Below are 23,848 nucleotides of genomic sequence, written 5' to 3' on the forward strand. Positions count from 1 at the left end.
GTCCCAAACTTTTAACATCAATGCAAAGTATGTGTCCTATAAATTGATTTATGTTTAAATTCGTAGGGCATACTTTGAAAAAACGCTAATACTCAGTCATACCTCAACACTCCATCACTTTTTCCAAAGGTTTACATTAAAGTCGGACTACTTGAAACACTATTACATGGTTCTCCTTTATTCACAACTAAGACATTTAGATCACATAAACAAAACCACCAAACTCTTCATGTTCATAATTCATATTTTTATTACGGAATATCATAATAATATCAGAATATAACAGAATAACAATCAATCAATTATAACAAAATAATAACAGAAGTGTTATAACGTTCGTAAAAGCCAGTTACTTATTCGTCGTAGAGGGCGTAGACGCAAAAAAGTTCGCAGAACTGGGGTGGCAAATGGTAGAGTAGGTCAAGGGTGATCGATTCATACCAAAATATTTTGGAAAAATTAAGTAGGTCAAGTGTTATAACGTTCGTAAAAGCTAGTTACTTATTCGCCGTAGAGGGTGTAAATGCATAAAAGTTCGCGGAACTAGGGTGGCAATTGGTAAAGTAGGTCAAGGGTCATCGATTCATACCAAAATATTTTGAAAAAATTAAGTAAGTCAAGTGTTATAACGTTCGTAAAGCCAGTTACTTATTCGCCGTAGAGGGCGTAGATGCATAAAAGTTCGCGGAACTGGGGTGGCAAATGGTAGAGTAGGTCAAGGGTGATCGATTCATACCAAAATATTTTGAAAAAATTAAGCAGGTCAAGTGTTATAACGTTCGTAAAGCCAGGTAGTTAATCGCCGTAAAGGGCGTAGATGCAAAAAAGTTCGCGGAACTAGGGTGGAAAATGGTAGAGTAGGTCAAGGGTCATCGATCTATACCAAAATATTTTGAAAATATTAAAGATGTATTGTCCCCCAAAAACATGAAAAATGAAGATTAATTAAATCAGACTTTGAATATGTTATTTTGTAGTTTTAATAAAGTTAATCACTTCCATAAAAAAAAAACGAAAAAAATAATGTTTTCAATTGTAAAATGACAAAATAAATGGTTAAATTCAACCAAAAATTCATTGGCTGGCAGCCAATTTGACCATTTTTTGCTTTAAATTACAATTTTTTCAGGTAAATAAATATTTTTTTCGATCCAATTTTTACGAAAGCCCATTAATGCCATTTTAAGTATATGTTTTCGAACGTAATCCGTTCTAACGAATTAGTAATTCGTTTGAACGGATTAATAATCTGTTCAAACGAATTAGTAATCCGTTCAAACGAATTGCAACATATACAACAAGTGCCATTTAAAGTATATGTTGTAATTTGTTTAAACGGATTACTAATTTGTTCAAACGAATTACTAATTTGTTTAAACGGATTACTAATTTGTTCAAACGGATTACTAATCCGTTCAAACGAATTACTAATTTGTTTAAACGGATTACTAATTCGTTCAAACGAATTACTAATTTGTTTAAACGGATTATTAATCCGTTCAAACGAATTACTAATTCGTTAGAACGGATTACGTTCGAAAACATATACTTAAAATGGCATTAATGGGCTTTCGTACAAAGCCCATTAATGCCATTTTAAGTATATGTTTTTCGAAAGTAATCCGTTCTAACGAATTAGTAATTCGTTTGAACGGATTAATAATCTGTTCAAACGAATTAGTAATCCGTTCAAACGAATTGCAACATATACAACAAGTGTCATTTAAAGTATATGATTACTAATCCGTTCAAACGAATTACTAATTTGTTTGAACGGATTACTAATTTGTTCAAACGGATTACTAATCCGTTCAAACGAATTACTAATTTGTTTAAACAGATTACTAATTCGTTCAAACGAATTACTAATTTGTTTAAACGGATTATTAATCCGTTCAAAAATTACTAATTCGTTCAAACGAATTAGTAATCCGTTTAAACGAATTAATAATTTGTTTAAACAAATTAATAATCCGTTTAATCAAATTAGTAATTCGTTTGAACGAATTAGTAATTCGTTTGAACAAATTAGTAATCCGTTTAAACAAATTATTAATTTAATTAATAATTTGTTTAAACGGATTACTAATTCGTTAGAACAAATTAGTAATTCGTTTGAACAAATTAGTAATCCGTTTAAACAAATTACTAATCCGTTTGAACGGATTCCTAATTCGTTTTAACAGATTATTAATCTGTTTAAACAAATTAGTAATTCGTTTGAACGGATTAGTAATCCGTTCAAACGAATTACAACATATTCTTTAAATGGCACTTGTTGTATATGTTGCAATTTGTTTAAACGGATTACTAATTCGTTCAATCCGTTTAAACAAATTATTAATTTGTTTAAACAAATTAAAAATTTGTTTAAACGGATTACTAATTCGTTCAAACGAATTACTAATTCGTTCAAACAGATTAGTAATCCGTTTAAACAAATTATTAATTTGTTTAAACAAATTACTAATTCGTTCAAACGAATTAGTAATCCGTTTAAACAAATTATAAATTCATTTAAACAACTTAGTAATCCGTTTAAACAAATTAGTAATTCGTTTGAACGAATTAGTAATTCGTTTGAACAAATTAGTAATCCGTTTAAACAAATTAGTAATTCGTTTGAACGGATTAGTAATCCGTTTAAACAATTACAACATATACTTTAAATGGCACTTGTTGTATATGTTGCAATTCGTTTGAACAGATTATTAATCCGTTCAAACGAATTACTAATTCGTTAGAACGGATTACGTTCGAAAAACATATACTTAAAATGGCATTAATGGGCTTTCGTAGGTTTCTTCTGGTATTTTTTGTTTCCTTCCGGTTTCTTCTTTTTTACTCGTTTTCCGGTTTTTTCCGGTTTTTTCCGGTTTTTAGGTGGACCCGTTTGTCGTCGTGTTCTAAAACTTCAAACTGAACTGAGGGGAGAGAGAGAGTAGTAACACACATTTTGCGGACGGAAAGGTAAGTAAACAAACAAACAGTTTTTGATTTAATAACTTATTCATATATATATGCTAGGCCTAGGCGGTTATATATAAATAATATTTATTTTAGTGGTTGGAGGTTCAATCATGGACTAATAAAGAATAGATTCTTTAGTCCATTTTTCAATTATAAAGCCATTAAACTTTAGCCTAGGCCGGCTCTAGCCTAGGCCTAGCCCTTTTGGCGCGGGGAGCAGACGATCGGGACCACGGACGATCGGGCCCAAGACGATCGGGCCCAGAAAACGTATATTTTATTGCATTATTATTATTGCTTTATGGTTGGGTTATATTATCAAGCCTTACCAGAAAGTGTAAATTGTACAAAATAGGATATTATATTTAGAGTGTTAATTGCATTTGATAAATTTTAAATCAAAGTATGATTTTATTGATGAAAATACAATTAACTCTCGAGGGTAAATCCATCTCAGCCACCAAAAAACAATTTTTTATTTTGGTATATGGATAATTTTTAGTGATTGCATTCATTCCTTATGCTTTTTTAACGTACCACTGTCCATCCAGCCCAGTCCTTTTGCAGGGTTCATGGCTAAAAATGATATTTCAATTCAATTCAAAATTCTTTAATCATCCCACACGGGGCAATTCAAATAAAAAGATCTGAATTAAAATGATCTTACAAAATATACAAAATATCACAATACACAGTACAATATAACAAGAGTCAAAGTTCAAGAATTTAAGAGTTAATGTACTGTAATATGACTGATAAAAAGATGACAAACACAAGCAAGTAAGTTATTAAATGTTTCGGTCAGGTTCAGGAACGGATCCCCTATATTATCAGAGGAAAAATTGTAGTAGGCATCAGGCATACTACCAGTCTCGCCGGACTGATTTAGGGGTGGATTCAAGGGGAGGGGGAAGCCATATAGCTTCGTATTATAGACTGAATACCGCATACATTTAATTTATTTAATGATACCAATGGTTGAAATTCCGAGTGCATCTGTAGGCTTCAGGTCTATGGTATGCAAATCAAAACAAAACACTGCTGACTCTGTGTGAAGAACACACAGAAAACATGCATCTAACATACACAAAAAATGTTGTAACCTCTGTTTAACCGCGGAAAAAGTCTGATCGTTTTGCTGTGCAATACATGGGAGTATTCATTTATCATGAATTTTATGTGCGAGAGTAGCATTTCCGACCATCTAGGGGTGTCAAAATTCGCTTCACCACAGGCCACACCATGGGGCCTGTGGCTCAAATACTTTGTGTCTGGCACCCCCCCCCCCCCCTTCCTCCCTATTTCAAATCCTGGATCAGAGTAGGACGAGTGTTACCAATTTTTAAAAATATTTTAAAATCAAATTGAAACGGAATAAATGAATGGTATTTTTTGTGTGTTAAATCTACAGTAGAATTACTCACTAATTGAACAATGAAATTATATACTTCTTGTAATTTTTTTTAAGTGACAAGGTTCCTTGTGATTCAACTGGTGTGAAAATGACAGAAGAAAGAGATTTTTTGTAAGATATTTTATTTTTACTTTCAAATTAAGTCTATTTCTCTTTCAAGGTGCTACTGCACATTTAATTAAAAGTTATTTAATATTCCAGCAAAAGTGTAATGGAGAATTTTAAATTGATGGTACAGCATGTTCCCACATGCACATCATCAGTGAAAATTTAAATAGTTTAAAAATATTAGTTTTGCTTTTTTTGATTGTTGCGGATTGCCTTAAAAAATTCACATGCTCAATGTTAGAGACACCACTGTATACACATAGCACTACTGAATATTTCTTTTTACAGCGATGAGAAAAAACCAGTGAAGGTTTCTGATGATGATGATGATCAGATAGATATCTCCAGAAATGTGGATTCTGGATTCTTCAGTCAGGATTCAATGGGTGATAGAGGATTGTAAGTTTGTTCATTATTTATTTAAAAATGTATTAAATAGGTTTGTTTTCAAAATGCTTCAGTAAATTATTTTCATAACATTGTCAATTTATTTCTCCCATAATGGTAACATGGTGTTAGACCCGAAATAATCTAATATGGAAAACACAAGTTAAGAACATTCTTATAAATTATAGTATATGAATAATATATTAGACCAGTTTGGAATGCTGATGTTGTATGTATGTGTCACATCCAGGCCTATTATATTCAATTATAAAATGTTTACTCATGAAAATGCTCAGGGACTGTGAATTCAAATTCTCGGAAAGGAGGGTGGTATTTGACATTAATATTACATGCAATTTGGCCCATTGAGCCACCATTTGTGAAAATGTATATTTTATATACTGTACGTTAAAGATATCTTGTCCCCCTGCCCCTCTACAGAACTGAGTAACTTTATTAAATCTGCAAAATGGCGTATTTAAAGTAATTTTTTGGAGGTACAATACATCTTTCAAGTGAAATATTTTTACTGTACCACCATTGGATTTTAAAATTATGTAAATCAAATTGATTAATTTTGTTTCATTATTATTATTCTTGCTACAGAGTGGTTTCAGACACCGGAGTGTTCAGGTATGCATCAACCGACAATAACAAGATGCAAGTTTTTCTTATTATAAATAATTATCTTGTTAAATGTATTTGTATAACATTTTTTATACATGTTGGTAAATTAGCAATTTATAATGTTGATTTTGTTTTAAATAGTTTGGCAGATTCTGCCAAATCTAGTGAAGCAGCATCCATTGAACCGAGTGAAACAAAAATTGCAACACCTGAAATGTAAGCTGATTACCAAAAACATGTAGGACTGCAAAGTAGTCAATTCGTCTCTCAATCTTTACACACACGATCTCAAAATAAATTTCTGTACCTACCCATAAAACTCATTCCAACACAATATTAGATTATCTGGACTCACATTTAGAAATAATTTACCACCCCAACTATAAATTCTGCCTCCCAAAATGTTTTTTTTAAATTTAGGTTACTGAAAATATTTTTTAATTAGGCTTTATTTCTGTTGTGAAATTTCTACTTTCAGGAGAGACCAACCCAGGGAATTACAGACTACTGGTTCTCCCTACCCGGTCACGTATCCAGGTTCGAGGTAATTTATTTATACTTTTACATTTTATAATTTTTATAATAAACTATTCATAGATGAACTGTGAACACACCCAAAACATGTGTTTTTCTCTCATTGTCTCACTTTAATGTTTTTTTTTAGGACTGAATTCCAAAACGATGGAATGAACGAATATTTAGAGTAAGTGAAATGATGCATTTTATAGCTGTTACTCTTCCTAAAAGTATATTGTATTGGTAACCATTTGTATTGGCATCTTTTTTGATACTAATATACTAATACTGGAAAATAATAAAATCAACTCACTTGGATTTCAATTTTAACTTCCAAAAGGAAGTTCAATGAAAATTTGAAGAATCTATATTGCATGAAATGTTTTGGAATATTAGTAAAATAAGCATGAGGGCATTATGTAGTCTTTGGTAATTTTACACTTTTGGCAGATCCAACCAGGGAGCTTTATTAGAGCATGCATTACTGAATCAACACAAACACATTCAATATACATTCAAATTGTTCATTGAACCAGGATTAACAAACAAGCTTTAAAATAAACAATAAAACTGATTACTTACCATGCAACTTTTTCAATGCACAGGAAAAAGTTGTCTTTATGTGTTTCATTTTGATATTAACAGAAATGCTGAAAATCGGAAAAAAAAGTTTACCACATCTAGAGCAAAAAAAGTTAATTTGCATGATGTTAAACAACTATGCATGGTGAAAGGTAACATTAATTTAACATTTTATGTTAACATTATTTAAGCATGTTCTTGTCGATGGTCATTGAAGTTTAAAAAGTTATTTACAACCTAGCACCAGAGAGATAAAATGCATGCGATTAGGTTAAACAATAAATTTTATCTTACAATTTAAACTTTAATAATTTAATTTTTCCTTAGAACCAACTCTTCCACCCACGAAAATAAGTGACGAAGTTGAAGATTTTCAAGATGTGCATACATCATCAGGTATGGAGAAGTGTATTCAACCAATTTCTGCAGTACCAATTCTAGTGAAACAAAGATTCATTTTTTGCTTTTTATTTGTTACTCAGTATCCATAAAAAATATAGATATTATACAAATAATGAATGTCTTTTTTTTTTAATCTTCATTTATAATTTAATTTTTTTATTTAGAACATTCTGAAAATAAAACTAGATTTGAACTCGTCACTTTGACGAGTTCGGGTTATCCGCGCAAACGCAACATGCACATACTTTAAACTATATGAACTTCGACAATTATTATGCCATCCTATGACATGAATTACGAATGTTTACAGTGCTGAATTGTACCTATTTTGTAGCATACAGCATATTACAGTGTTTACAGAATACACTGTATGTTATATACAGAGTAACATAGACGAAATTACGAGACCCATCTTTTAAATCCAATTATTAACACGATGACGTCATCAAATTGGCATATAAAGATAACAATTTTAGCAGATAATTATCTAAATAATTACATTAAAACAAATTTGAAGAATTTTAGGCACGTAAAAGTGAGATGCGCTCTATTTAATGTGATGAGCAATAACGAAAGAGTAAAAAATCCTATATTTTACATTCGTGTGGCCATACGATGACGTCATAACATCCAAGATTCTGCATGAATTCATATCTACAACATATCTGCTTACATATTAAATTTAAAAAATGGGGGTCATGGATGATCCTGAGGAGCTATAATAGATTAAAAATAGGCATAATTTTGACAATATTTTGTCACTTTTGCAACTAAAACGCGCGCAAATGGTCTAATTGAACCTGTTCGTATGACGTCATTTTAATTTGAAATGATGTCAATCTTTTTCAAAATGACTAGGAAAGACTGTAAAATTATAATTCAAGAGAAAAACACATGATTTTCATGCTCCGTGCGCACCTTGCGCGTAATTTTTTTCGCTCGCGTGGGAATTTTTGACATGCTCAAAATGTCACAATCAGCGTAGAAAGTTGATTATAAATTAATTTTGCGCATTTTAAATGCGCGTGCGCGCGTAGCTTCTTGTGAAACGTGCCATTTTTTATCCATAGAAAGTTTGCCCTTGATATAACTTAGTAACTTACTATAACAACTAAGTTGCGGATAACCAATAAGTTGCGGATAACCAATAAATAATGGAATCATGTCTTTAAAAGACTTGATGTTCTTAATCTTTCCAGATCAACCTCAAAACAAGAGAAGTATGTTTGAATCATTGTTCTTTTACACTAAAATATATATGTAATTCTAACCTTGTTATATATTTTGATTTTTTTTTTGTATTAACAACATTTATTCAACATCAACAGATAGTTTACATAGTTTATGGTCAAGACACACAGAAGCCAAAGTGGCTTGTCTTTGTAGTCCCTAAGCATAAAACATAGATGGACACATTACAATTACAATAAATGACAATTTTGAAAGACAGGCGAAAAAAAAAAAAAAAAAAGAATATAAAATATAAGAAATGAGATCAAGCATAATAAAAACATATCATAGAAATATAATGCAATCATGAAGGGAGTTAAAAATCAAAAATGATGCAGTGTACCCCTCCAATTTGGACCACCGTCGGATTTCAGAGATCTCGCTCCTGATGTCTACGGCTGACTTTGGCAGCCAGCCGCAGCCGTCAGTCAGTCCTGGACATCCCCGGCGTCCATCTAGGCTGTACAGTGTGTGTATACCGATTGGATGTGGAGTGGACTGGTCCACAATTGGAGGGGTCATGCGTCTTAAGCGTTAAATCTAAAATATAATGTAAGCATAATATGCATGCAATAGGTAAAAATAATTTGAATGATCTTATAAGCTAGCAATATGTTTCAAATATCATCTTTTATATATTGTATGTAGGCAGAGTTCTTATTGAAAAAGGTGCCGATGTGAATGCTGTACTAGTTCCATCGTCAAGGGATACAGCATTAACCACTGTTGCGGATAAAGGGCATTATTGGTTTGTGGAACTACTACTCCAATATGATGCCGATGTAGACAAGAAAAATAAGAAAGGCAATTCTCCACTATGGCTCGCCTGCAATGGTAATTCTTGTTTGTTTTTTTTAATACTACTAGAAGCAAATTAAGTTAAATTCTTTGATAAAAGATGCATTATTAAGATTGGTTCCCACTAGGACACAACAGAAGGATGTAGGCTCAACACAAGCGAGTTGACCAGCGACGGTTGGGATAATGCATCGTTTGCGCTTTGTCAAATTACTTTTCTTTCGTCCTTGTGTTGTGTCCTAGTGGAAACCAAGCGTTAGGCTTATAAAATCTTTGAAGTTATATAACTATGTTAATTGTTAAAATTTATGTTTATAAAATAAATTTGGAGCACTTTCTAGAATAATTTTTTTCTCATTTTAGGTGGTCATTTGGAAGTTGTACAACTGTTGGTTAATGCCAAAGCTGACATTGATAGCCAAAATAATCGCAAGGTTTCCTGCCTTATGGCAGCCTTCCGCAAGGTTTGAAACAATTGTTAATGAATAATTTGAGTATTGACATTTATGTACACATGCGACTATTGATTTTAATTATTATATAATATTGGTAACAGTTTCTTGTGCTATTCATGATGATGAAAAAGAACTGGTACTGTAACATGTAACAAATATAAAATTGTTAGAAGATTACTGAAGTTACAATTGATAATTTGTTAATTTCTTGTTTCCTCAATGTAGGGTATAACACTACATGTGTCATTTTGCATAGAGTATACCTTGTTTTTCTCTCATTGTGATTTTTTTAGGGTCATGTGAAAGTTGTAAAATGGATGGTTGAACATGTCAACCAATTTCCATCAGATACAGAATGTAAGAAGTTTATTGCTACCATTTCAGATAAGGTAAACATATCAGTTACCAGCCACATACCTGAAACAAACATTGTTTTATTTAGTTATGATTCAGTTTTTACCAAGGTGGAAGTGAACTTTTAATTAATTATTTTAGTGAAATATCCGACATGCAATATCGTGAGTGGAATTGTGGCTTGGTGGGAGTGGAGTTGTGGCTTGGTGGGAGTGGAGTTGTGGCTTGGTGGGAGTGGAGTTGTGGCTTGGTGGGAGTGGAGTTGTGGCTTGGTGGGAGTGGAGTTGTGGCTTGGTGGGAGTGGAGTTGTGGCTTGGTGGGAGTGGAGTTGTGGCTGGGTGGGAGTGGAGTTGTGGCTTGGTGGGAGTGGAGTTGTGGCTTGGTGGGAGTGGAGTTGTGGCTTGGTGGCAGTGGAGTTGTGGCTTGGTGGGAGTGAAGTTGTGGCTTGGTGGGAGTGGAGTTGTTGCTTGGTGGGAGGGGAGTTGTGGCTTGGTGGCAGTGGAGTTGTGGATTGGTTATGATACTGTACTTGGCTATCAAATCCAAGGGTTCAAATCCTGTCATTTGTCAGGATTTTTTCTAATGACAAATTATAACTCCACTCCCAAAGACTTTGTTTATGTAGAGCATCTAATGTATATGTTTGTCTTATGGTTATCTTGGGCAATTTTCCTAAATATATAAAAACGAAGAAAACAACAATAAGCCACATATCTGAAACCAATATACATATTTCCCATTTTTCCTTTTCCTGAAGCTGTTTTTAAATCCATTTTTATTTCTTTTCCTTTTAGGAACTACTAAAGAAATGTCATCAGTGTATGGAGATAATTGTCACGGCCAAAGATAGAAAAGCCGCTGAAGCAGAAAAAAATGCAGATAAACTACTAGAAGAACAAGAATCTGAGAAGGTAAAATCATTTTCATTTATATATATATTACAGATATTAGGGAGTTTTCGATTTGCGACAATTGGGGACCGACAACCAACCTAGGTCAGGTCAATCAATGCGTTGTTACCTGAACCTAGAAACCATTAAACTTGTGTCGAGGTGAGTGAGGGGCCCAAATATCTATGCATGTGCATAATGAACTAATATGACATAGTTTAATGAACTAATATGACATAGTTTAATCATCAGTCATTCCTAATAAGGGAAAGACAATTTGTATTTAAAAAATAATAATGATGAAATTTCCTAAAACATGATTTTTACTAGAAATTCATTGAACTAATAATACTGTAAAATTAAATATGAAATCATTGTTTTGCAGTCAAGAATAGAAAATAGAAAAGCTGCTGCTGCTAAACGAAAAGAAAAGAAAAAATTAAAGAAGAGAGAAAAGAAAGCTGTGAAACCAGCCAATGACCAATCACAGAAGCCTGAAGAGGAAGATGACGAGGAAGATGAAAAGACTCCAGCTCAGAGTATGTATACATTCCATTAGAATGATTTTAGCTGTAAAAGAAGAAATGATGACTGGGTGGGTGTCAATTCGCAACCATGGAACTTGAAACTTGAAACTTGAAACTATACAATCAAACTAAAAATTTAATTGGGATTTAACAATTGAGGATGTCTAACACTAATTAAAGACTGCCTTTCTTTGTGCAGTATGTATAGATTCAAAGAGATTAACAACAAATTTAGATGTCAATTGATAATCATTGATCATGCAACCAATAGACCGGCAGCCCAGAGACATTTGGTTAGATGAACTAGGTACCAATATATGACTATTTAAGTGTGTTGGGGGTCACTTGAAGTTAATGAAAATAGGAGTCTGCCGGGTACCCCCTGCTGCGTCTAGACCGGGGGACCCCGAAGGGTGATAAAAAATCGGCACCAGTTAAATGAGAGAGATACCACCTAATTTTTCCACCATGGGATGCCCAATGGCATCCTTATACCAGTATCACAAACGACCGACTTTTTGTCTGCTGCAATAGGCCCGCCAGACCCCCCCAAGGGAGGGCCTAAAATGGGGATAGCATAGATGAGTGAGGTACCACTCAAAATTAATGCCAAATGAACAAGTTGTGTTCATACAATAATAGACTAATTGTCTGCTGCACCGCAAGTGCCAGACACCCTAAAGTTAGACTAGAGACCCCCCTTCCCCCATAGCCTACCTTAGATATTGTAGATACCACCAGCAGCAAAAAAAAAAAAAACCCAAAACAACATGTTTATATGAAAAAGTTTAACTTTAATCTAACTAACACAAAACAATTGAAAATATATCCCATAAATGACGATAAAATGACCATTACCATTCTAAAGGGAAAAATAGTTTCACTTAAAACTTATATAAAGCCAAATGATAAAAACTTTTCAATGTATGATATGGTTGGAATGTACCTAAAACATATTTTCTGACTAAACGCTGTAGTTTTACAGAAATAACTTGAAATACCTTTTTTCTAGGGACAGTACAACATACTGAACTATTTATAGACCTACTGTATATACAATTTTAAGTTAAAAAAAATCTGTTGCCCAATGGTTTTTAGAAGAGTATAATAATAATTTAATGTAGTTATTATGTACTATTAACATTAACAACATTAACATTTTGTAAGTAAAAAACTGTAGTTGTAGCCAAATTCTTAATTAGAGGAGTATATTAAAATATATTTTCAACAAGTACTGTAGCCCAATGCTTATTATAAAAGATTATACTAATTTTGTTTAAGTACCTTTTTTAATAGATACAGTACTACATATCTAGCCCAATGCTTTATTAGAAGTGTATATTAATCATTATTTTGAACAAAGTTAGTTTTACAATAAAAGTACTGTAGCCCAATGCTATGCTATTTTTCCCTTTAGAATGGTAATGGTCATTTTATCGTCATTTATGGGATATATTTTCAATTGTTTTGTGTTAGTTTGATTAAATTTAAACTTTATTCAATTAAACATGCTGTTTTGGGGGGTTTTTTTTGCTGCTGGATCTATAATATCTAAGGTAGGCTATACTTGGGGTAAATGGGGTCTCTAGTCGAACGTCGAACTTTAGAGGGGTCTGCTAGGGTCAAGGCAGTGTACAGATAGTCTGTAGGCCTAATAGGTCATTTGGTATTGCTTACAATGTGCTAAATCATATAACATTGGTTGCTGGTGGTATCTACAATATCTAAGCTGGGCTAGTTGGGGAAAGGGGGGTCTCTAGTCTAACTTTAGAGGGGTCTGCCAGGGCCAAGGCAGTGTACAAATAATCTGTAATAGGTCATTTGATATTGCTTACATTGTGATAAATCATATAACATTGGTTGCTGGTGGTATTTACAATATCTAAGCTGGGCTAGTTGGGGGAATGGGGGTCTCTAGTCTAACTTTGGGGTGTCTGGTACTTGCGGTGCAGCAGACAATTAGTCTGTTGTTATCCATTTAGTATTGTATGAACACAACTTGTTCATTTGGCATTAATTTTGAGTGGTACCTACACTCATCTATGCTATCCCCATTTTAGGCCCTTCCTCGGGGGGTCTGGTGGGCCTATTGCAGCAGACAAAAAGTCTGTCGTTTGTGATACTGGTATAAGGATGCCATTAGGCATCCCATGGTGATAAAATTAGGTGGTATCTCTCTCATCTAACCGGTGCCGATTTTTTAGCACCTTTCGGGGTCCCCCGGTCTAGACGCAGGGAGTACCCGGCAGACTCCCATTTTCATTGACTTCAAGTGACCCCCAACACACTTAAATAGTCAGATATTGGTACCTAGCTCATCTAACCAAATGTCTCTGGGCTGCCTGTCTACAAGGCAATCTAACAACAGGATGCTGAGCAATGGGTTTAACTCTGGCTGCTACATGATCAGTTCTACATCCCTTAACAGACACTGTGGGCCATAGAGAATATGTTCATAGTACAGTACAATTGGTATTTGTCGCAGCCAGACATAAGATCAAAGGATTGTTACGAGTTCCTATCTTGACAAGGCGAGCTCACTGTCCTGTTGGTAGATTGCCTTGATGCAACTCTGTCTATATAATAAAATCTGAAGTGGAATTTAAAATGCATTTCTTGATTTTCATTAATAAATCAAATCAAAATTATAATTTGCTTTAATAGAACACAATCAAATTATGTACATAATTATGAATATTATTCAAAATTGACAAAACATGACTGAATATCAATAAATTTTGAATACAATGTTCTAATTTACTTCTAATCTTTTATTTTTTCTTATTAAATTGTTTAGTTGAAGAAACAGTACCGATAGAAGCTCCAAGTGTCACAACCACAACAACATTTGGCAAAGTTCGAACTACGGACACTGTAGCACCTCAGTCAAGCAACCGAAAAGAGAAAGCGCTCACCAAAAAATCGGTCGTAGCAAGCACCAAAGAGAGTGAGAAGAATGAAGTAAAACGTTCTAAGAATGATCTACATCATAAAACATCAGGAGAAAATACTAAGAATGATCGAGGGAGGAGAAAAAGGCCATCGAAAGACACAAAAGCAAATAGTAATAGACATATCGAAAAGCCAATGTAAGTATTTAAATTAGATTAAGATCTATTGTTTTGGTAACCTGGTTTCACATTTAATGATTAAAATTAGAACGCAAAATAGCATAAAAATGAAGATCAACCTATAAGTAAACTTGTCTCAGTTGGCCCTTTAACATGGTTACAAAGAAATAATAAGAGCAAGTGAGAATAATGAAACATCAGTATAATAAGAACGAATTGTTTAAAGATTTTTGTTTTAACCAATGTGAATGTGAAGTGCCGCTGATTATGAGCTTTTCATAGAAATGGGCGCTATAAAAGTGTTAATGATTAGCTTAAAGATGTATTGTCCCTTTGACTAATTCCAAAAAAATAAAAAAATACATTTTTCGAAAAAAGTGGGTCATTTTGAAGTATCATAATAGTTATTAACTTTCACCAAAAATTAGTCGAAAAAAAAATCATTTAACTGAAATACAGACGTTTTTTGGTTAAAAAAATAACTTTGACTTCCAGTCAAAGTTTTCGATCAAAACATATCTCATAATGCAACACGCTTTTTTGGCTACTCTGTATGCATAATCATAAAACTTCTTCGCGATCTGTGTGAAAACACCTTCTCAACCGTGGCGAGTTGTAAACAATCCTAATTAGCATCATGCATAATGCATACTCGTGGTTGGAAATCTTTGTTTACTTTCGCTCATGACGATTTTCCAGATGAAATGTAATCAAATTAATTTACCTGTTAATTACGTAAACTTGTTGGCTCGAATTTTCGACTTAAAGTGAATAACTTTAATATTACTTTGATATGGCCAATTTAAATTTAGAATATTTTGACCTTCATTTTTTTTGTTTCAAGGGACAATACATCTTAAAAAATTCTTTTACAGGGTATCTAAGGATTACAATGGTTTGACACCAATCTCGCTAATGGGAGATAACAACTTAGTGGCATCAGTAGGCACTAAAACAGCGCAACGACGAGACGATGGCTGGAAAGTTGTACGAAGGTTAGTTTACATTTTGATTGTGAAAAAAAAACACTCAATATGCAACTTAACTGATAATGATTTATGAATGCATGCCCTACTCTGAGAATGCCTGTGGGTGGAACTCGAACCGATGAGCTTCAGATCACTAGCCTAGCATTCAGACCTCTAGACCACTAAGCTTGCGCTGATGACTAGGGTTAGATTTGAGCCTAAGAAACAGCAGGAACTGCACCAATAGGATAGTCGAAAATTCGAGCCAAAAACAAGTTTATGTAATTAACAAGTAAATTAATTTGATTACATTTCGTCAGGAAAATCTTCGCGAGCGAAAGTAAACAAAGATTTCAAACCGTGAGTATGCATTATGTACGATGCTAATTAGGATTGTTTACAACTCGTCACGGTTGACAAGGTGTTCTTCAAGGACACAGATCACAAGGAAGTTTTATGATTATGCATACAGAGTAGCCAAACAAGCGCGTTTCACTATGGGGTATGTTTTGATCGAAAACTTTGACTGGAAGTCAAAGTTATTTTTTTAACAAAAAAAACGTCTGTATTTCAGTTAAAATGATTTTTTTTCAACTAATTTTTGGTGAAAGTTAATAACTAGTATGATACTTCAAAATGACCCACTTTTTTTCGAAATCTTTTTTTTTAAATTTGTTTGGAATTAGTCAAAGGGACAATACATCTTTAAATTATATGGACATATGTATGTACTTGTTTGGAAGAAAATAAATATTGATTTGATTTGTTTCAGGTCTAAAAAAGTAGCTGTACCTACAGTGAAGAAAGAGTTAGATGAGATCATACCAAAATTTAAAAAGGCTCATTTATCCCACAATTCTTCGGTGGTCACTGCTACTGTCACATCCTCTACATCTCGCATCAACTCTGTTGGTTATCCACCTGGTCCATCTGTGCTTCAGAGACATCCAACTGCTACAATGGTTAGGCCCCCGGCACCTGGAATGTCACCAATTCCTATGCCTCCTGATAATTCAAGCGTTGGTATGCATATAAGACATCCAGCTATACAAACATCACCTAGAATGCCATCACCAGGTATGCAGACACCTGTCAACTTTCCCAACAGAATGCCAGTAGATGTAGCTGTTAGAAATCCTCATGCTATAAGTGGTCACACTCCGCCAGTACAGCATCACATTGGTAACCATTCAATGATACAGCCAGCCGTTGGAACTCCTAATTCACACTTCAGTGAACAGGTTATAAGTCGCCCTACTTCCGTTGGTGTTCAAAGTACAGTGACTCCCTCTTCTGTGACGGTGACAACAACTACTACACGAACATACAACCTGTTTTCTGATGCATCTTCAATGGCTTCTACTGATATGTTCAGGGTTGGACCTATTGGTCAGCCACCCCAAGCTAAGGCAGTTGGACCCATTTCACTACCTGAAACACACATTGCAGATGTTGTAGAAAAGTCAAAAGCTCCAGGTTTCAATCGAAGCGGTCCTATATCGTCCAATCTCTGTAATGTTACTATACTGCCTTCTCCCAGATCAAGCACGGAATCATCCAGTCCTGTTCTATCAAATGACACAAGTGGTCTATCAGATAGGAAGCTCAGACCAATTGGTAGTGAACGAAGCCGTCAACAACGACGACGAACACCAACTGGCTTTTCAACTCTGCCTTCAGGTATTGAACTTGGCATCGGTATCTGGTCATATAAACCTGGTTAGTAAATTACTATAATATGTGAATATAAAGGCAATCAAGCAATCAAGTCTAGAATGTATTATTCCAATCATGGTATGCTAACTAATAAAAAAAAACTACACCTTTACTACACCAATTGATTCTAGGCTGTAAAATGATCACATTCACTAATTACATTGCTTATGCATCATTTACATACAGGTGATGGAGGTAACAGCTGGCTTCATACATCTCCACAATCTGAGGAGAATCTTCTGAAAAACCAGAAGCTGCCTACCTCTGGTGTGATTGGTAGACGTACTAATGTGGATGGAGGTTTCCACATGAATGCCGCTATGATGGTCAGTCTGATATGATTAAAAAAAAAGTGATTTTACTGTATTCGAATAAACATCCCTCTCGAGTAAACACCTGCCATAGAACATCATTAAGAATAAAAGCCCTGGCGAGTTTATTTCCTTGAAAAAATGCCTCGCCACATGCATATATACACACGCTAATTGTATTACAACACATTTCTGTTTGTAGTAAAATTCATTAATTGCAATGATCTACAAATTACCATTCTGAGACAATTTTTACTGTATTATTTTATCACTTCTTGATATATAATTGTGTTATATTTTTTCATATCTAGAGGGTTTTTATTTGATTATGCATGTTACCATATACACAAAAAAAAACACCTCCCCCAAATGAACTTTGCTCTAGTTTGGTAATCCATTCAAACTAAAATGTTACTTTTGTATCATTGTAGACATCTAATTCTATATTTGGAGGTTGGAGCAGTGGTACTGGTGATGCTTCAGAGAAAAATGTGAGTTATTTGGCAATAAAATGACCTTATTATTTTGAGTGCAGCTAATTTTATAATAAACGTATATACAAAAATTATGTATTAAGTTTTTTGAGCACTTATTTTTTAACCAATTTTGTTGAATTTATTTATATTATGCCAAAAGTATATATACTTGTTAAGTGTCACCAATTCTAAAAAATGACTAAAAATGTCATGTTCATCATCGCAATTGTATAGGTTGACACTCAACAAGTATATTTATTTGGCTGTTTAGTAAGCCGTTTATATGCATTTTGTTAAAGAAAGGTATTGGTCTAGTAAACTAATCTTAAATGTTTACTTTTATTTGATAGGTGTGGAGCAACTGGTCTAGTACAATGTAACCAAGATGATGTTGTTTTGTTATTACAAAGCTAGCATTTCATTTGACCTTTAGCTTATATAAAATATAGATGACAAAGAATGCAAATGTATACCCATGGAACTCCTTAACGTAATGTTTCTATATTGGTTTGTACTCTTTTGGCATCCTTATCAACGGTTATTTGTTCAAATGTGGTGATCAAATCTTTAAGTTGCTTACCAAAAAAAAAAACCTGGTTGGTGTTTAAATTATGTCCTGTCTTGATTATCTTGGTGTACTACTAAATTGTTTAAATCATTTATCGATCCAAAGAAAAGTCAACCATTTAAGGATCTGGAACGCAGTTAAAATTTATGTTTACTATCATGTAAAGATAATTGTGGTGGAGTTTACTATTTAAGTATTTCTATTATATGCCTCCTTACCACACAATGTGGTAGTGAATTATATTATGTATTCTTAACATGGTATTGTATACAGTTTTCCCTTCAGTTATAACAAGGAGCTAACTAAAAAGATGTTCTTTTAAAAAAACAAGAAATTTAATTGTTAATTTAATCTTAAAATCTTATTTACTATTGATCATGGTAAAAAGAATTGGTAAAAAAATGTAACAAAAAAGACTTATCATCCATAGTATAGTAACTGCCATGCTATTAAATGGTTAACCTTTCGCAAATACTTCTTGTTTTTAATTCGAGAAAGGTTGATTTGCTGTAGAAAAATTATTTGAAAGTAGATATTTTAAGAAGCACATTTCGAAAATTATGCTAGAGTTTTGTTAATAATTGAAATTGTTCTGTAAACTTTTGCATTGCAAAATAGGCTGACTATGAGATACAATGTTTAAAAAAAAATTTATTATCATGAAATATGTAAAACAGTTTTATTTATCGTTATTTTTTTTTAAAATTAACTCTTAAAACATTTGTCATTAAGTTAATGTTGTGATAGATGTGAGAGAAAAATGAATCAAATCAACCATGCTTCATGTATGTTGTGCAACCATAATGTTTATTAATAATCCAAATTTAATGTACATCGGTGTATTTTGATAGAAGCTCTTACAGATTTTCTCTCCCAATTAAATCTATACACATTATTTAGTGTGAGGAATTTCCACGCCAAGAATAGAATTAAAAGGCTTCTGACTCACTCCATTAGGGTTGGCGAGTACCCTGCCAAAATACGAGGTATATTCAGAGCGTCATTTCGACGATCGAGCATTCTCTACTTCTACGGAGCGCCATTTATGCCTTTATTTACTTCCGAAATAGAAATAGTTACTACGGTAGCTGCTCCAGTGGATCAAATTTAGCACTATATAATAAAATAGAAATAAGTCACTAATTTTAATATCTTTTCGTATGTTAATACACTTTGCTCAAGTGGACACAATTTGGCGCCAGTGAGGAGCACAGTGATATGAAATAGAAATAAGTCACTGAATTTTAATATCTTTTCGTATGTTAATAACACTGTGCTCAAGTGGACCCAATTTGGAGCCAGGGGAGCACAGTGATATAAAATAGAAAAAAATCACTGAATTTTAAAATCTTTTCGTAGGTTAATACACTGTGCTCAAGTGGACCCAATTTGGAGCCAGTGGAGAACAGTGATTATAAAATAGAAATAAGTCACTGAATGTTAATATCTTTTCGTATGTTAATACACTGTGCTCAAGTGGACCTAATTTGGCGCCAGTGGAGCACAGTTATATAAAATAGAAATAAGTCACTGAATTGTAATATCTTTCCGTATGTTAATACACTGTGCTTACGTGGACCCAATTTGGCGCGCCCAATTTTTAATATAAAATAGTACATTATAACGTTCGATTGATTGATTTTGGAACAAAACATCCCATAACTACGTCCCATTAATAACAATTATGTAATATTTTCAATTCATAATGCATGCTTTGATGACTAAATAAAATAATAAAGTGTCGTGGATATATTTGTTATATACTGAAAAGGGTATGAACAATATTAAAATAATAAAGGCAAATTATTACAAATGAAATGATGAACGAGTCTCTGAATGTTAATAACGTTAGCGGCGCAGTTTGTGTCAAAAACACACAGAGAGCCATATACTGTATAAAAAGAGGGGTGAATTTGTGTGTTTTTTGTATTGGTTCATTCTTTGATGTATCCTAACTTCCATGTAGGCCCTATCATTTATTTTTTTTTTATTATAAAAAATATATATATAAAAATCAATACCATTAATAAAATTAATTACTAAAATAAAAACGGAATCTAAGCGTTATTTCATAGACAAAATCTAAAAATAATGCATGGAACTACAGGAAAACACTATACAAAACAGAGCCATATATATAAAGAGTTACGACATTGGATTATAGTCACGTGATATGCAGATCAATTTGTGTCAAACTTGTCTCCGTTAATGCATGTAAAGTATAGGAGCAAGAAAATACTTTAAACTTTTTCTTATATTTAAAAAAATGTAATTGCACATTTTACGGTGAAATATCGATGTGCACAGCGTACAGAAGTACTTGCGGCAAAGAATATTGCGCGCGCGTGCGCTAGTACATTATAAAGTTCGATTGATTGATTTTGGAACGAAACATCCCATAACTACGTCCTATTAATAACAATTATGTAATATTTTCAATTCATAATGCATGCTTTGATGACTAAATAAAATAATAAAGTGTCGTGAATATATTTGTTAATATATTGAATAGGGTATGAACAATATTAAAATAATAAAGGCAAATTATTACAAATGAAATGATGAACGAGTCTCTGAAAGTTTGTGTCAAAAACACACAGAGAGCCATATACTGTATAAAAAGAGGGGTGAATTTGTGTGTTTTTTGTATTGGTTCATGCTTTGATGTATCCTGACTTGCATGTAGGCCCTAGCATTTATTCTTTTGTTATTATAGACACAATATATATATGTTACCAAATTAATACCATTAATAAAATTAATTACTAAAATAAAAACGGAATATAAGCGTTATTCTATAGACAAAAAAATCTAAAAATAATGCATGAACTATAGGAAAACACTATACAAAAGAGACGCGCGCGCCCTCAGCGTGCGAATTCTTTGACACAAAAATGGCTTCTAATTTTCAATGTCGTAACTCTTTATATATATGGCTCTGATACAAAAAAGACGCGCGCGCCCTCAGCGTGCGAATTCTTTGACACAAAAATGGCTTATAATCTTCAATGTCGTAACTCTTTATAATAATATGGATGGCTCTGACAAAATACAGAGCCGGCCGCCGGCGGCGGGAGAGGCGGACGATCGACCGTTAGGCCATAAGCAGTAGCTCAAAAGATGCCTAGAACATGGATTTCGTTCCCACCTCTTGGATCTACATTTTGAAAGTTGATATTGTGGAATGAATATGTTACCCATACTATATCAAAAGTTCTCCATGAAATACCTGTACACTTTTGAGCAATGGCCTCTCAGAGTCAAAGGTACCCCACTACTGCAAAAAAGGCACTTTTTGAGGTCTGGAGGTACTTTTATGGGCCAATATCTTTAAAAGTATTTGTCCAAATGCAATTGTCTTTTCTCTGTGAGTAGTCCAGTATATTGTGAACACTTATCAAAAATTTTAAATTTTAAAAATAAGTATTTTGTATGCGAGGAAAACTGAAAAATTACAATTATTTAGTTGTAAATGCACTTTTCAAGATTTTTCAGACACAATATCTTCGTAACTAATTGACATACCCTATTTATATTTTTTTTCCCAACTATTTGAGAGGGTTGTTAACCAACATTTAAAGTTTTAACTTGTCAGCTTCAGGAAGTTTTTATTTATGAAGATGCAAAAACTGAGATTTGGCCAATTTTATAGATAATTTTAATATTTTTTAGTCGTTTTTTGAGCAGTTATATCTTGATAATCAACTCTCACTATGTATTTATATTCATGCAATGGGTATCCTAGTGAGTTAGTGACACACAAGTGAAGTTTCAACGCAAAAGAAATTATTATGCAATAATATGATTGTAACTTACATTGCACTTTTTTTGTTTTTAGTGCCAATATTGTGTGAACTCGACTCAAACCGTAAAAGGCGCCTGCATAAATACTATCCCTTTTCTGTTCAACTACATGAGAGGGTTGATAAACAACCTTTTCAAACCAGCTTGATGATTTTTTTATATAGGAAGATGCGCTGCACCAGCTGAGAATTTGCTAATTTTATAGATAATTTTGATGTTTTATTTGTTTTGAGGAGTACGTAAGCCTACATGATTTCTTAGAAAGTGACTTGCCATAATATTTATATTCATGCAATGGATATGCTAGTAGGTTAGTGACACCCGAGTAAATTTTCAACACAAAAAATAAATGATTATGCAATAACTTATTTATTGTAACTTAAATATTGCATTTTTTGGGAGTTTTTAGTGCCAATTTAGGCCAGGAGCTTCCATAAACACAACCCCTTTTTTCTGTGAAACACCAGATAAGTCGGCCTGCCATCCCATTTTTACTGTTGTTATATTGATGATAACATGAATGTAACTCTTGTGGAGAGAATTATTGTTGATAATGATATGAACTGGACATATATACACACAATATAAAAACAAATACCTTGTGTACACATGTACCTCATGGTACATGTATTTTCATTTATTTTTTGTTTTTGTTTCTTTTGGATTTGTGTTTTTTTACAACCCTACATGTTGCCCAATATACAATGTATATAATCCTACTCTTCTCTAGATACGTTGTACCAGCATAACTAGTAGTCAATTAGAAAAGTTGTCAATTTCAGGTGCGGCATGGCCAGTGTACAATGGAAATAGCAAATATATTTTAACTATTTAGTAATAATTACTATGTGGAATATCCTTCATATACAGTATGTACATACTACATGGTAGGTAGGTACAATTACATATTGTGCTGTTGAAATAAAATGTGATCAACAGAGATTCAGCAACATTTGCAGCAAGTATTTTACATTCAGCCAGTTGATGAAAAATTCAAGATGATGACAATTGTTTTGAAGCTGGTATCATTTCTGTAACAAATAATCAAGAATAGATTATCTAATTTATATCGATTACTTAATATTTTAGTTAAACTGAATATTATTAAATTACAATGAATCTTTTTGGTTTTATATTTAAAAATTAGTTCAGATTTGTGGTAAACCATACACAGAAATGTTAAAACATTCTCAACTTTACTCTACCACACACTTTACATTACTAATACTATATAGTGTTTATTGACAATGCAACCTGATATATAAAACATTTTTTAAGTAATGGATGTTTTTCAGCTATTTCTTGCATTCATTACTAATTTTACTACTATTGTATATAATTACAACAAAACATAAATCATTTGGCATTTCTCATCTCTACATTAAAAAAGGATCCAAAACTTACCAGAATCAGTGAACATGTTAAGCATTTTTGTGCCTCTGTTCCACTAGACAACCTAGACATAAATTGAAGATAAATTGAATTGAAAAGATACAGTTGAAATGAAATATATTATTTTAAATTAAAATGAAGCATTTATAAATAAAAATAATACCGGGCTGATGTATGAATACTAGGCCTGGTCCGAGGATGAATGAATGCATAATACTAAATAGGATAGCCTAGGTACAGTATATAGGGAAAGCCTGCTTACTAGTAGGCCAGACCAAATTA

At 33.0% G+C, this 23,848-nt stretch overlaps 2 protein-coding genes across 2 annotated transcripts in view; one reads left to right on the forward strand and one right to left on the reverse strand.

Moving 5' to 3' along the window:
* LOC144837981 (uncharacterized) overlaps nt 1-23,848 on the reverse strand; it is a 213,204-nt gene that overhangs the window by 130,953 nt on the left and 58,403 nt on the right. The gene's annotated exons all lie outside the window — the stretch shown is intronic.
* LOC144837831 (uncharacterized) lies at nt 2,936-21,158 on the forward strand. The gene is made up of 20 exons (XM_078693106.1): nt 2,936-2,970; nt 4,439-4,495; nt 4,781-4,891; nt 5,486-5,512; nt 5,648-5,722; nt 5,985-6,050; nt 6,171-6,209; nt 6,668-6,756; nt 6,932-7,000; nt 8,885-9,070; nt 9,398-9,498; nt 9,783-9,878; nt 10,638-10,754; nt 11,119-11,272; nt 14,058-14,349; nt 15,207-15,326; nt 16,072-17,018; nt 17,202-17,341; nt 17,758-17,817; nt 18,153-21,158. The coding sequence occupies exons 2-20, from the start codon at nt 4,473-4,475 to the stop codon at nt 18,180-18,182; spliced, it is 2,742 nt and encodes a 913-aa protein (XP_078549232.1). The 5' UTR covers nt 2,936-2,970; nt 4,439-4,472; the 3' UTR covers nt 18,183-21,158.

Source organism: Antedon bifida, chromosome 3 (genome assembly GCF_963402885.1).
Source record: "Antedon bifida chromosome 3, ecAntBifi1.1, whole genome shotgun sequence".
In the NCBI taxonomy this organism is placed as follows: domain Eukaryota; kingdom Metazoa; phylum Echinodermata; class Crinoidea; order Comatulida; family Antedonidae; genus Antedon; species Antedon bifida.

Bases quoted from the DNA above. Each gene is read 5' to 3' on its own strand.
- LOC144837831 (XM_078693106.1), top strand. From the start codon at position 4,473: ATGACAGAAGAAAGAGATTTTTT. The intron at 5,513-5,647 runs GTATGCATCAAC...TGTTTTAAATAG, and splicing joins TCAGACACCGGAGTGTTCAG to TTTGGCAGATTCTGCCAAAT. The intron at 6,210-6,667 runs GTAAGTGAAATG...TGATATTAACAG, and splicing joins GGAATGAACGAATATTTAGA to AAATGCTGAAAATCGGAAAA.